Source organism: Gouania willdenowi, chromosome 12, assembly GCF_900634775.1.
Source record: "Gouania willdenowi chromosome 12, fGouWil2.1, whole genome shotgun sequence".
Taxonomy (NCBI): domain Eukaryota; kingdom Metazoa; phylum Chordata; class Actinopteri; order Blenniiformes; family Gobiesocidae; genus Gouania; species Gouania willdenowi.
In genome coordinates, this window is record NC_041055.1 from 22239827 (window position 1) to 22253732 (window position 13906).

Genomic DNA, 13906 nt, shown 5'->3' on the forward strand with positions numbered 1-13906 from the left:
ATAAGTAGTATTTTTGAGTATCTGTACTTTTTGAGTATTATTTTTTGGGGGATACTTCTTAGTTTCACAACACGACATTTGAAAGACAAATATTGTACTTTTCACTCCACTACATTTATTTATTTTATTTATTTATTTATTCAGTTTATTTCCGACATGGTTACATTCACTTTTTTTTTTTTTTTTTTTTTTTTCTTTTTTTGTACATGCCGAAAAAGGAGACGAGAGAAGCAGTTTGCTTATCCGGGTCCCGTCCCCTGTTTTACCATCGCAAATTTACATGGGTTTACATGTCTCTCTGGTCTACTGATGCACGAGTACCTAGGTTCCCAAAGTGGGGTACGGTTACCCCCAGGGGTGCGCAAATTGTCATAGAGGATACGTGAATAAAAACTTAAAACACTGACAACATTGGAAACTAGAATATAAATAGAGCAGTTAATGTTAATGCCAGGTTATTGCTAATGCTAGGCTATTGCTAATGCTTGGTTGAAGGTAATGCTAGGTTAGTGTTATTGCTAGGCTAATGATAATGCTAGGTTAAAGCTAATCCTAGGTCAATATTAATGCTAGGATAGTGCTAGGTTGATGTTATTGCTATGCTAATATTAATGATGATGGTAGGTTATTGCTAGGCTAATGCCAGATAACGTTAATGCTAGCTAATGCTAAGCTAATGCAGTGTGATGCGGGCCAGCATCTGCACCCTCAATTGTATTTTCTTTGGGAAATGCAAATATTGTAGATATTATTATGTATATTATTAAATTATTATGTAATATATAATTATTCAACAGGATAGGTAAAATTCATATTGTTTACATTACATTATTATGTTTTTTTCCCCAGTTCTACCACAGCTAAAATACGTCAGGCTCATCAATTTGCAACAGCCAATCAGAGAGAGGCAGGTCACTTCTAATAGCGTTGTTGTTGTTGTCGTTTGGACAGATATTTACCCTGAGAAGGACGAAGATACTCCCACCAAACCAAAACGAAGCAATTTAATGCTAGCAATATAAAGTCTGGTGGGCCAAACGTATTTATTGTTTGTTAGATATACCTTGATGCTGAGATTTTACTAACATAATTTGTTGTTGTTGTTAATGATACAATTATTGGTTAGATTTGTGCTTTTTGTGCAAATAAAACATTTGTATTGATGAATGTAGCTGAGTTATATTTGATTTGTACATTTATTTTTTGTTACGCTGAGCCTATTGAACAGCTCTTTGTTAATTCTGTGAATAATGATAATTAGGTTGGTATGATGTGGTTCTATTAAATGTAAACCTAAGTATTATGTTGAATATTTTAATTACTTTCAAGTATTTTTTTTTTTTTAATGCAAATAACTTAACTATAGGCCAGGGCAATATGGACGAAAACCCATATCTCAATTTTTTTTCTCAAAATGGCAATATATGATATAAATCTCGATATATTGCCCAGCCCTACTTCAATACTTGTAATATATTGACTGAATAACTTTTACATGTATTGGAGTAGTTTTTGACAAGGTGTATTTGTACTTTCACTTAGCGCTGGGCAACATATCAATATTCAAGATATAGAAAAGTACAATATCGTCTATATATATGGAATGCTAGAAAAGGCTTGATTATTAAAAAAAGGAAATTAAAAAAAAGAAAAAGAAAAAACAGACCCATTTAATATAAACCAATGGATTACATATAATTAACCTTTTAGAATAAGAATAAAGATATTGAAGAAATAAATTAAAAAAAAAAGATTTTAAATGCAGTCCGATAAAATCACATATTTGTTATCAACATCGGATCGGGACATCCCTACTGGTAATACAACATTATTTTTGTCTCATGTTTACATTTCAAATAGAAGAATACGTATTGCATCATAGTTTTGCAAAAAAACAAAAACAAATATAGCCTACATTATTTGCGCGCATTTGTGGATTTAAATCAGATTTTAGGACTCAAAATTCACCAAATTTCACGGACAGGTTGATAACCGATAGATAAAATAACATATGACACATGAATAATAAGTCAGTAAGTTGGAGGCATTATTTGTGTGTGTTTCAAGGGTTTTAATCTCCTCCCACCTGCCTGGTAAGGTTGCGCGCTGCCGGTGAGTTTTATAGCAACTGTTGCCCGGTGAGGCAGCGCCATAGTCACCGTAGTCCTGGCGACTGTAACCCACCAACAACAACCTCTCGCTCCATCATTACCACCTCCTCCACCATCCTCATCTTCATCCACCAGTCCGCAGCGCAGGTTTGATAAATGCTCTTTACCCTTTGTTGTGAGACGCTTTCCCTCCGCACAGGTTGCATTTGTATTGAGGATATAAGCAGGGTTTGGCTTGTGCGCGCTGCTGGCTGAAAGGCTTGGCTGAAAGGCTGGGGTAGTTTTGCTAGCTGATGATGTTTCTTTGTAACGTGTTAGCATGGCTGCTAACTGTGGGTACCCACTGCTGTGAGCGGTGCAGGAAGGAGCTAGCTGCTCCACTCACACATAGAGTCAAACTCACACTAACGTCTTCAGGTTGTATGGGGAAAACTACATTTCTAATGTAACTTATGCGTGTGAAAGTCGCGCTGTTGTGAAGGAAGCACAGGTCCGAGCCCGGACGCTTTATGCTAACTGGTCAGCTGGAGCAGGTGTCTGTTGTTGCTACGTTGCTAACGCCAGCGGTGCCTTCTGATAATGCCTGTTGGGTGGTATCCCATGTTTTTGCGTGAAATGTTGTTGAGGGGGGAAAAATCACAGGGTTTAATATCAATGCCTTAACGTTAAGTGCAAAAAGGAAGTGTTGTGAGGTAGCTTTCCAGACTCTAACTGCTGTTGACAATAGCTGAGCCATTACTTTCCCTTTTGTCTTATGAAGCAAGATAGCTGCGCTAGCTTTCCATCTGCCCCCTTTGTGGCATCAGATGGCTGTGATAAGCTGCCTGATAACGCAGTGCCAGCCTTTTGAAATCAACTGTCTGGAGTTTTACAAACTACAGTCAGAATACGAAAGTCTATTACTGGTTTTATTTTTATTTTATTTTATTTTTTTAGTTTGCTTTATACACTATTATTTATGAAAGGTGTCAAACATACGTCCTGCGGGCCAAACCTGTCCCGACAAAAGGCTTAACTTGGCTCCTTGAGTGACAACACAGTGATTTTATGTTAGAGAGAAGACATTATTGTAACATATATATTTTGAGGTGTGACCTAATAATTTTATGGAAGTGTCTGCGTATTTATAGCCCCCCGGATTTCCTTCCGCTGCCGTGGTTTCGAATCCCACTTTTTTCTTATTTAACATGGCAAATTCCACCTTTTGAAAATACATTTACAAAAAAAAAATTAACATTTTAGGGTATTTCCTGGGTTAGGGTTTGGTTAGGAATAGGGTTCGGGTTAAAAATACATATACGAAAAAAATAAACATTTTAGGGTATTTCCTGGGTTAGGGTCCGGGTTAGGGTTAAAATATAACGGTTAGTGGGGTAGCCAAAAAGAAATATAAGCTAAAATAAAACTGACAGAACTGTAAGTCACGTGGTGCACTGTCTGCATAGTCTGGCAGTTCATTCATATGTTTCCGTATCAATAGCCACGGCCTAATTTTATATTACAGGTAGGGCTGCACGATTATGGCAAAAATGATGATCACGATTAGGGCTGGGCGATATGGACCGAAACTCGTATCTCAATATTTTTTTCTTAAAATGGTGATATACAATATTATCTTGATGTTTGTAACTCAATAAAGTCTGACGAGAAAGACCAATCTGGGTTAAATTTGCTGATGTAAAATGCCACACAGGCACATTTATTAACTAGCAGCTGCATAATTTGTGCCTCCTTTGGATTTTTCTTCTATAAGGGACAGCACGTGTGAGTGAGTTCTGTAGTGTGGCGTGTTTAGGGGAAGGTCTGGGTTAGAATGCACTCAGTGATCCAGCTAACGGTGCTTTTCATGCTGTTCTGAGAAGTAACAAGCATTTTTATACAAAATAAGCTATAAAATGTATATCTCAGAAACAAGGAAAAATTGTAAATAAGCACATTGTTTGACTGCACTCAATGAATAATATTAAATACTTGTATGATGTGATTTGTACCGTTTGTTTGTATAAATAAAAACAAGTTAAAAAAAATATATATAGATATATTTCAATATTGGCAATATTGTCATTTTCTGTTTCGCCAAAATAGAAAACTTGAAATATCTGGAATCACGATATATTGCCCAGCCCTAATCACAATTATTTTGTTCAGTATTGTAATCACTATTATAATCACAATTATTTATCATATGAGGAAAAAAATTGTGTTTTTATTGCACTACTTTTAAACAAGCTATATGTGTACAGTTTACAGTGCAATGTTAAGCTTTAAAATGGAATTAAAATTTAAAAAAAATGTTAAAAATTAACTCACTGCGATGGACTGGCGCCCTGTCCAGGGTGTACCCCCGTCTAACACCGAATGTGAGCTGGAGATAGGCACCAGCAAACCACCGCGACCCTGAAAAAAAAGGAACAAGCAGGTCAGAAAATGGATGGAACCCAAGAATTTAAAATGTCCCAAATGCTAACTGAATAAATACACATATTTTAAATGTAAATATTGCCGACAATTTGGTTACTTTAACCAAAATTGTGATCACGATTAAAATTTGATTAATTGTGCAGCCCTAATACTCACAGGCATAGTTAATAAGCAGTTCATATTGCACTAATTATAACATGAAACCTGACTGCATTCAAACAATTCTATATATTTTGGAAGTATTTTCACTGTAGTACAAGTATACAATAGATTTATTTATTTATTTTTTACTTTTTAAATTTCTCTTTCTTATATCATATTTTAGTTTGAGCATCCACCTCATTCCTGGGCCTGCCTCTTCCTAAAAGTGGTGCAACTTTATGTCATGATAGTTAAAATGACCGCTGTTTATTACAGTGATTGTAATAAATACATTTTGGGTGTTTCTTTTATTTCTAAATTGTCCTGTCCGTCAAAATGTTTCCAAGGAATAGGATGTAGCACATGTCATGCCAATGTGCTTACACTTTTTGTTAGTACTTTGTTTTTTTAAAGCACACATTTAATGTTTTGAAAGCTATAAATCTTTATTAATTAAAATGTATAAATTACAGGCTTGTATTTTTTTTTTTTTTTTTTTTATTTTTTTTTTTGGATAAAAAAATGAATAAATTATATTATATTTTGACCATAAAGCATAGGGGCAACATAACATTGTTAATTGTTTCATATATTTAACCATCAGAGATGAAACTGAGGATTTTGTGGCGTGGATTTAACTATAATGGATAGGTAATAGGTTTTAGATTGCCATGGAGATGTAGAAGAAGTTCTGTATTTTAATTTAGCAAGAGAGGAAAAAAAAAGAATATTGATTCATTTATGCATTACAACTTGCAATTTTATTATTCAAGTTTAGCAAAATTGGGCATTCTGGTAAGTCTTTTTTTTTTTTTTGTTTTTGTTTTTTTTCACCTGGTCTGCACATGCTGTCACAGTTTAACACTACAATCTTTTCACGACAGCTATGCATTTATTATTGCAATGAAATAAATACAATCATTGCATTTCATATCACCAGCCCTCCCTAACAAAGGGTAATAAAACTTTAATTAAAGGGAGAATATAAAAAGAGAGGGCAGTGTTGCACCTAGGTGAGGGAGGAAAGGAACAGGGGAGAGGGAGTCAGGGTAGGACAATGGGAGGGGTGGGTAAGGATCAACTATTTAGATTTTGCTGAAAGTGTGGACGTTCCGGTAATTCAAACATGATATCTGTGATTTAGTAATAAATAAGTTAGTTAATTCATTTATGTTTATCTTTATGTTTTTTTTGTTTGTTTTTTTTTTACGAATTAAGTTTAATATTAAAGCATTACTCACCTCTGCATTTGCACACATAAATAATACCTGTATTTTCCTTGGTTTCGCTGTTTGAATTTTTCCATTTGTGGCAAACCTCTATATTATGGTTTATTGTTTTTAACCAGTAAATCAATGTTTATAACTCCAATTTTAGGTCATAAGTAAATAAATAATGTCTTTTAATTGCCATTTAGATTCTGTTCACAGCAGCTCACGGTGAGGACACTCTCATTCAAAGATTTCATTCTCAATCCGATCAGTAGTTCTTGACATTGATTTGAGAAAGGCTTTCTGATGTTGCATCACAATTATTCTTTGGTCCATGGGGTCTCTTGTTCACCTCCACCCTCTCATGATTCCCATTAGGGAAGAGGGCAGGTGTGTGCTTGTGCACGTCTGTGTCTGTGTGTGTGCTAAGAGAAGGACAGGTGCACTTCCAGCACTTATAGACTCCTTTTTCTGAAAATAAATTCAGCATTCGTCACAACATAAACAATATTCTTGAGGAAAAAACAACTGTTGGTTTTCTGTTAGATTATGATTTACCATTAAAAAAGAATGTTAGTTGTTTTCTGTTAGGAAATGACACTTAGCAGGTCAACGTTCCCTAAGGTTCCACTTTAAATGTATTCAATTATAGTTTGATGAACACAAAATTAAAGAGGTACCCCCCCCCCACACACACACACACCCAAAACACACACATACACCGGGATGTTGGGATTTGGAGCTACTAGTTATCAGATCAAGTTACCACTTACCTTTAGTCCAACAGGGCAGAAATAGTACCATGCCACCTGCTGCCTGGATCCTGTTGCATTTCCAATCACTTAAAGAGGGGGCTGATTAATTTAATTATTCAGTTAATCAGTTGGCTATTTTAATGGCTTAGCTGATAGTTTGTCGAGGTCTTTTTGGTCAATCTTAAACATAAAGTAGCGAGAAACTGTAGGCTTCAATGTTTTCATTTGTTTTCATATAATTTCAACTGAACATTAACATAATTGTTTTTTTCGGGTTTTTTTTTTTTGACAATACAGTATTTTACGTGATTAATTTTGCAAATTAAATCATTAGTTCTGGCTCGATTGTAAAACTGAGCTTCTAAACAAACTCCTCTTTAATTACATCTTTCTTTGAATATTCTGCACCTATTTATACAGCTTCATGTTGAGGCTTTGTCTAGTGCACATTTCAATTTCAATCTATCCACTTAAGAGTAAGACTGTTATTCTTAGAGGCAGAAATTGTCTGTATATGCACGCTTTGGTGTCAGCAACATTTTCCTTTTTTTTTTTTTTTTCCTGTGACAATTTTTAAAAAGTAACGTTAGCATGAGGAATTGAAGGGAAATAAGTCGGAGCAAAATGCACTCCTTGATGGCTTTTGTTCCTGCGTGTCTTTGTAGGGCTTGCACTTGTTCAGTGGAGCACAGCATTTAAGTGGGCCACAAGGGTGTGTGTGTGTGAGAGAGAGAGTGTGTGTGTGTGTGTATCATACACTGTGGTGCTTTTTTCTCTCGATTAGTTGGGCCCAGTTGGGGCCATGTACTTTAGCTTTTAAACAGCGTTCTCACATAAGTTACGAGTTTGATTATTGCGCAAGTTGGATTTTGCATTTATGCTTCTTTTTTTTCTCCTTTTTTTCTTGAATTTCCCAAATGATTTTTAATACCGTCAACATTTCTAGAAACTACAAAAAAAATCAAAAATATTTCACAGTTTTGGGGTTATTCACCTTATGGCAGCCTTTTCCTCATGAAAAAAAAAAAAAAACCTGTCATGTGAAAGGTAATGGGAAGAAAGAAAAAGGCTCTCCCGAGAGAGATGTGAAGCTGTTAGGAGACCCAGCTTAATTAACCAAGAGAGGCTTGTTCATGGAAACTGTGATAGGGAGGAGGTGGCCTTTCCCTGGAAGAAATGGCTGTTGGTAGTGTAGTCTTTCTATTTTTAACTCACAAACACAAGTTCACCATCATTGGCTTTCTTGTTTTTTTTGTTGTTCTACAGCGATCTGTTGGGTCAACCCTTTGACGATTACATGTGTAGTTTTTAAGTTGGTACACAATGAATACATGTAGAAATATATCCAATAAAGTCAACTTTCAATTCCAAGTAATGTCAAATGTGTAAATGAGGAAAAAAGAGAGCGAACAATGAGAAGCACCTTCTATTTGGAGATTGTTAAATATTAACTAGTTTTATGGCTGTGGACATGGAGACAAGACCATGTGTCAGTGATGCATGAGGCTCTCAGTACATAGAGTACCACAAGGCAGAAACAGGTGGTTAGGTAGAGGAGGTTTACAGCAGCTGGAGCATTGATTTAGAAGAAACAGACATGGCTTAGCGATGAGGCTTTGTTTGTCCTTTTACCATAGTTTCAATCTTCTTCGGTGACATTTCAAAGGTGGGCTGAGCGCATTTTGTCGATGAATGCACCAGTATTACATTTCCCTTCTATTTTTGATTTGTTATATGTCTGTTATGGCTAGGTGTGTAGAAAAAAATCGATTTCACGATATATTGCGATTTTTTTGGGGGCCGATTTTAAATATATTTTTTTTTATTTAAAAGTTCGATTTTTTTTTTTTTTTTTTTTTGGAGGGAGGATATTTGGCAGTGTGTAATGCCTGCAATATTTATGTATGCACAGAAATTTTATTTTCATACAATCTGTTCAGATCAGTGCTTAAACTGATAAAATTCGATAAATTATTTTTTCCTATTTTTGTGCATTGTCAGTAACTCAGGGTGCTTTATCCTTAATCTTTTCACTTACAGTTGTGACAATGACATCATTATGTTGTAATGGTTACTTTGAGACTTCTACACAGTAGTTTCAGTGAAAAGAAACTTGTTACACTTTATTTTATGATGGCAGTGTGTAACACTGCATTTTCTTTTTTTTTCTGAGAAAATGTGCAAAAACACTAATAATAAATAGGATGTTTTGAAGCAAATACAATTTGTCCTCTGAATGATCATAATCTTCTGATGAACATAAGCAGCAACTTGATTTTTCATCTCTTCGTTTAATTTTGATATTAACTGGGTAGAATATTGCGATAAAACTAATTTACCAGTGTTAGACTTGCAAGACAATGAATAGATGTTTCTGAAGTTCACTGAGATAATAATAACAAAAAAGTTCTAATTAATAATCCTTTTTTTTCCAGTTTGAATGCATTCTTGTTGAAGAGTAACTAAACCCAAAGGTTTTGTTTGATGGAAATTCAACAAATGCCTTGATTATGGGCGGGGCTCCAGGAGCAGTTAAGACACTCCCAGTTTATACTATAAAATCTCCAAAGAACAATCTATGCTATGCTAACCCAATAATCAATACTCTCAATCTAACCTACTGGCCACAGATTGCAGAGTCCACAGGTGTTAGTTTTTTTTCATAAAAGAGGCGGGGCCAACAGTGAAGTAAGAAGACACCAAAACATCACAAATGACAATTCTCAAAATGAAATAGTAATAGCCGGGTTTCAACTTGTAGAGGGCAGTGACTCTTGTATTTTTACAGCAAAGTACACCTAATTGAAAAACAAGAATTGATCAACAATACTACTTCTGTAATGTTTTTCTCTATTTTTGATTAAAATGTCAAGAGTTGGACAAGAATCAATCAACAATAATTATTCATACTGTAAAGATTTTGTCTACTTTCTTCCCAGATCTTTTATTTGAACAGCTCCAAGTACTATTTAAATAAGGTTTATTCTAGTTACAGTCACAATTAAAGTACACACACAGGTAGCCAGAGGAAGTAACCTACTGTATGTCTCTGTGTCTGTTCAATAAGCCTTTTCACACTCTGTAACTGCACATGCGCGACCTCAGGGGGGTCATAGGTTCAGTGGGATAAAAACGTACACAAGCTCGTTTGCTCTGTTGATATTTCCAACCTAACAGCGTTTGTAATGTTATTCCAGAGATCAGTAATGTTTTAATTGTGTTCATATTATTAATATTACACATATTCAGACTCCAGGAGGTGTCCAGGGTTTTACACTGATGTCACTTACGGCCGATCTGAGCACTTTTAAAAAAACGATGGAAGCAGCTCAGCAGCAGTGTGGAAGCGAGGGCAGTCCTCTCGCTTCCACACAGGTGACTCCTAGTTGGCAGAAACACAGACTACCTGGGTCTCCAGCGGGTGGAATTTGGACTTTACCCAAGAATTATGCACATATCCGAGCACTTTTGTAAAACCAATGACTCCGCTGGGAGAAACAGTATTAAAGCAACCGGTCCTCCTCTGCTTTCTACTCCTGTATTTTCTCTATTTACCTGTATTGTTGTTTTAACAATTGTTAACAAGGGTGTTTGAGTTTTTGAAAATTGGTTATAAATAAAATGTATCATTATTATTGATGGTAAAGAGGGATTTCTGAGTGTGAAGAAGACTGAGATGAGTTCTCACTTTGAAAAGGTACATTTATGATGTCTACCATTCATGAACCAGGTCCATGGTTATTTTTATTAAGCTAATATTTTACAAATTTGAAGGAAGTGCACAAGAGGGACAGGCCAATAAGTGAAACGGCACTGTTCAGCTGATTGATCACTGTTGAAAAGCCAGGAAAAACCTGCATTTTTAGCTCATGTGCAGCATTAGCTTTAGCAGTTAACTCGGCATTTCTACCTTGGAGACTGATACAATTTCCGCAATGCTCCAATGGGGGAAAAATCTCTGTCAGACTCACTGTTTACATAGAACAATGTACCCCGACATTGTAATTTTGATCCCCTACGGAGTAATGTCGCACCCTACGGTGCATTTACTGTTGTTTTTTTTCCTTTTCTAATCGGTACTGTCGCAATAATTGTTGCACACTTGGACACGAAAGGAACTTCCAGGCGTGCACAGGTTGTTTTAACTCTCTTTTTAATCTGCATAACAGAGAAACACATACATCAGCTGCACTGTCTATTTAATACAGGCGATTTGCTTGGATGCTCCCATCTTTACCTCCTCTGCTTGGTAACCGTAAATTACCATCCAATATAAACGGTGTGCTTCAACCGGATGTCGCGTGTACCGACACAGGAAGCTGCGTGTCATGTTTATAACTCGCAACGTATCCTTCTACATGCGCGCACGGATGTGGAAACTGTCGGGTTGAAACGTGTCCGGGCTTAAAGAGACATCGGCTTCATTCGGCTCGGACGGGTTCGGGTCTTCTTTTTAAACCCGATTAAAGCTCTATTGTGTGCATCCTCCGCTTTGCAACCCATGATCACATCCAATAAAAATAATATGCTTCATAATCTAAACAAAAACAATCGACTCAATAAAACTATTGAAAAATATTAAATTAATGAGCGTGTGTAGGGGGAGGGTATGTCCATAACATTTCCAATATTACTGTGGGTGCCACATAATACCTCGTTTAAATTTGAAAAGTGAGTCTTGGAATCAGTTTTTTGAATAAAATTATGGTATTTCTTGTCTATACAGTGTGTGTGAGTATTCATTAGTGGAGGACCTATATCTAACTACATTCATCATCACCTTCACCAATTCAATAAATCACTTTTGGCTTTAAAGTAAGGCTGGAACAAAGATTTAAAAAAAAAACTTTAGCTTTACTTCACTAAATTTGGTCATCAGAGTTATACATTTCAAAACTTTTCCACACTGGTGGTGCTCGCTCGCGCACCACGCAATCCCCCTATGCTGTGAAAAATTCCTGGTGAGAACACTATACCAAATACATTTGTTTTCAGCAAAAAAAAATAATTTGGGGGGGTTTAGTTACTCTTTAATGTTCTGTCATTAAATTCACAAATAATGTTTTAAAAAAATAATTTCTTTCTCCCATTAAGGCGCCATGCAGACCCCTGAGGCAGGCGCTGACTCCACCTCCACTGTTCCTCTTCAGACCACCGTGCCTGTCCAGCCCACGGGCTCCACTCAGCAGGTGTGTTTGAATGTAGCTCACAAATCTTCCATGTTTGCAATCCCCCCCCCCCAGCATGTAAATGTATTGATTGAGATCATTAATTAGTAACCTTTATGATTAATCCTGCCAGGCCCAGACTGTTCAACAGGTTCAGCACGTTTACCCAGCACAGGTGCAGTATGTGGAGGAGAACAGTGGCGTCTACACCAACGGCAACATGTGAGTCAGGCGGCGGCCCAGCTCGCCTCTTATGCCACTTAACAAATATTAGCACTTACTTCTTCTCAGTCTGTTCCTTCTCCTCTCGAAGCTCTTGAAGCCATCATTCATGTCACAAGCACATGATGTTGGTGGGAGTGAATTAGTTTGGAGGGTGTGTGCGTGTGCGTGTGTGTGTGTTTTCTTCCCTGAGAGGTGGGCAGTCATGTGTTTGATTGTGCTTGGTCACCTGAACCTGACCAGAAGTAGACCTCCTGTCTTTTAAGTGCTGATGCTTCTCCATAGAGTCTGAGAATTAGGGTCACATGACACATACACACTACTCTACAAGCTTCAGCTGTGTTTGTCCTGCTGGGATAAACACATGACTTTATATTCAAAGATAAGCAGACGCTCCATTTGACTTCTGCTAGTTAAGGAGCATGAAAAGATAACAATAGGCCACTAATCAGTTGAACTATTATTTATTTTCTAATATTTAATTTAAATATTTTTACAAACACTTTTTTCACTCTGCAAAAAATAAAATAAAATAAAAGCAACTACAATATTTGTATTTCATGAAGAAAATACGAGAGGATGCAGGTGCTGCTTAGCATTAGCGTAGCATTTGCGTTAGCATTAGTGTAGCATTTGCGTTAGCATTCGCCTAGTTTTAGCATTAAGCTAGTAATAGCATTAACCTAGCATTAGCATTAACCTGGCATTAGCCTAGCAATGGCATTAGCCTAGCATTAGTATTAGTCTAATGCTAGGCTAGCATTAACCTAGCAATAGCACTAATGTAGCATTAGCAAAGAATTAACCTAGCAATAGCTGAACATTAGCAATAAGATTGAAAAAGTTGAAATGGGTTGTAATTTCTAATAGAAATGAATGGGAAAGAATAAAAATGAAATAAGTCAAGAAATCTGAAAGTCACAAATTATAAAAGTATAAGCATATATCTTGGGATCTTTCTGAATTTTTTTGATAGCTTAATTGTGTAGGATGAGTTAGCGACAACGGGGGGAAAAAAATTAAATTCTATAACTTTATTAAAGTAAATACATTATAGCCATACTCCTGTTTGTGCTACTAGTTGAAACGTATCTCCATGTTGACAAACTGCTAATTTCTCTTTGAACAGAAGAACCTACTCATATTCAGAGCCACAGCTGTACAGCCAGAACAGTGGAGGGAGCTACTTTGACACTCAGGGCAGCTCATCACAAGTGTCCACTGTAGTGACATCTCATGGCATGACCAACAACGGAGGAGGAAGCACTGGAGGAATGAACATGGGCCTGGGGGGCGGTCAAGTAATCAGCAGCACCTCTGGGGGCTACCTCATGGACAATGCTGGACCCCATCCTGCCACCCAGACTGCACGAGCCTCCCCAGCCACTGTAAGTCCCTTATCAAGATCAAATTTGTTTGAATTCATTAAAACAAATGTGTAATGTGTATAATGCGTCTACAATCCAAAGGAACCAGCTGGAGATCCTTCCCTCCTTTATTGACCTGTGTGTTGTATTTCTGCCAATATTTACCTTTTTTTCCAGAAGCCACATACAGTTATATTTATTTACAAGATGGCCTGATAATAAAAATAAATAATTCTTATACAATCATAATTTTCATTCGTGCCCGGGGGCCCAATCCAGCCCTTTAGAGCATCCAAATTGGCCCACAGCAAGTCAGAGAAACCATGAACCATTATGTAAATTGCCAACTAATTCAGTCATAGATATTTCGGCTAGATACCTCCCAAAATAATGCACAAATTTAATAAAACCACAACAATTGCAGGGCTCACATTTTCCCCATGTTTATATCACACGATGAACTCTCAATTTTTCCAAAATCCTGCAATTTTCTTGAAAGTATTCCACAAA

General features: G+C 36.5%; 1 protein-coding gene across 1 annotated transcript in view; it reads left to right on the forward strand.

Annotated features, from left to right (window-relative positions):
* The first annotated feature begins 2103 nt into the window (after positions 1-2103).
* The window catches only part of rfx3 (regulatory factor X, 3 (influences HLA class II expression)), a 32982-nt gene continuing 21179 nt past the window's right edge, over positions 2104-13906 (forward strand). Inside the window, exons 1-4 of the mRNA XM_028462890.1 lie at positions 2104-2258; positions 11734-11828; positions 11941-12029; positions 13159-13417. Coding sequence (XP_028318691.1) covers positions 11739-11828; positions 11941-12029; positions 13159-13417 — 438 coding nt within the window. The 5' untranslated portion in view covers positions 2104-2258; positions 11734-11738. The remainder of the gene's footprint in view (positions 2259-11733; positions 11829-11940; positions 12030-13158; positions 13418-13906) is intronic.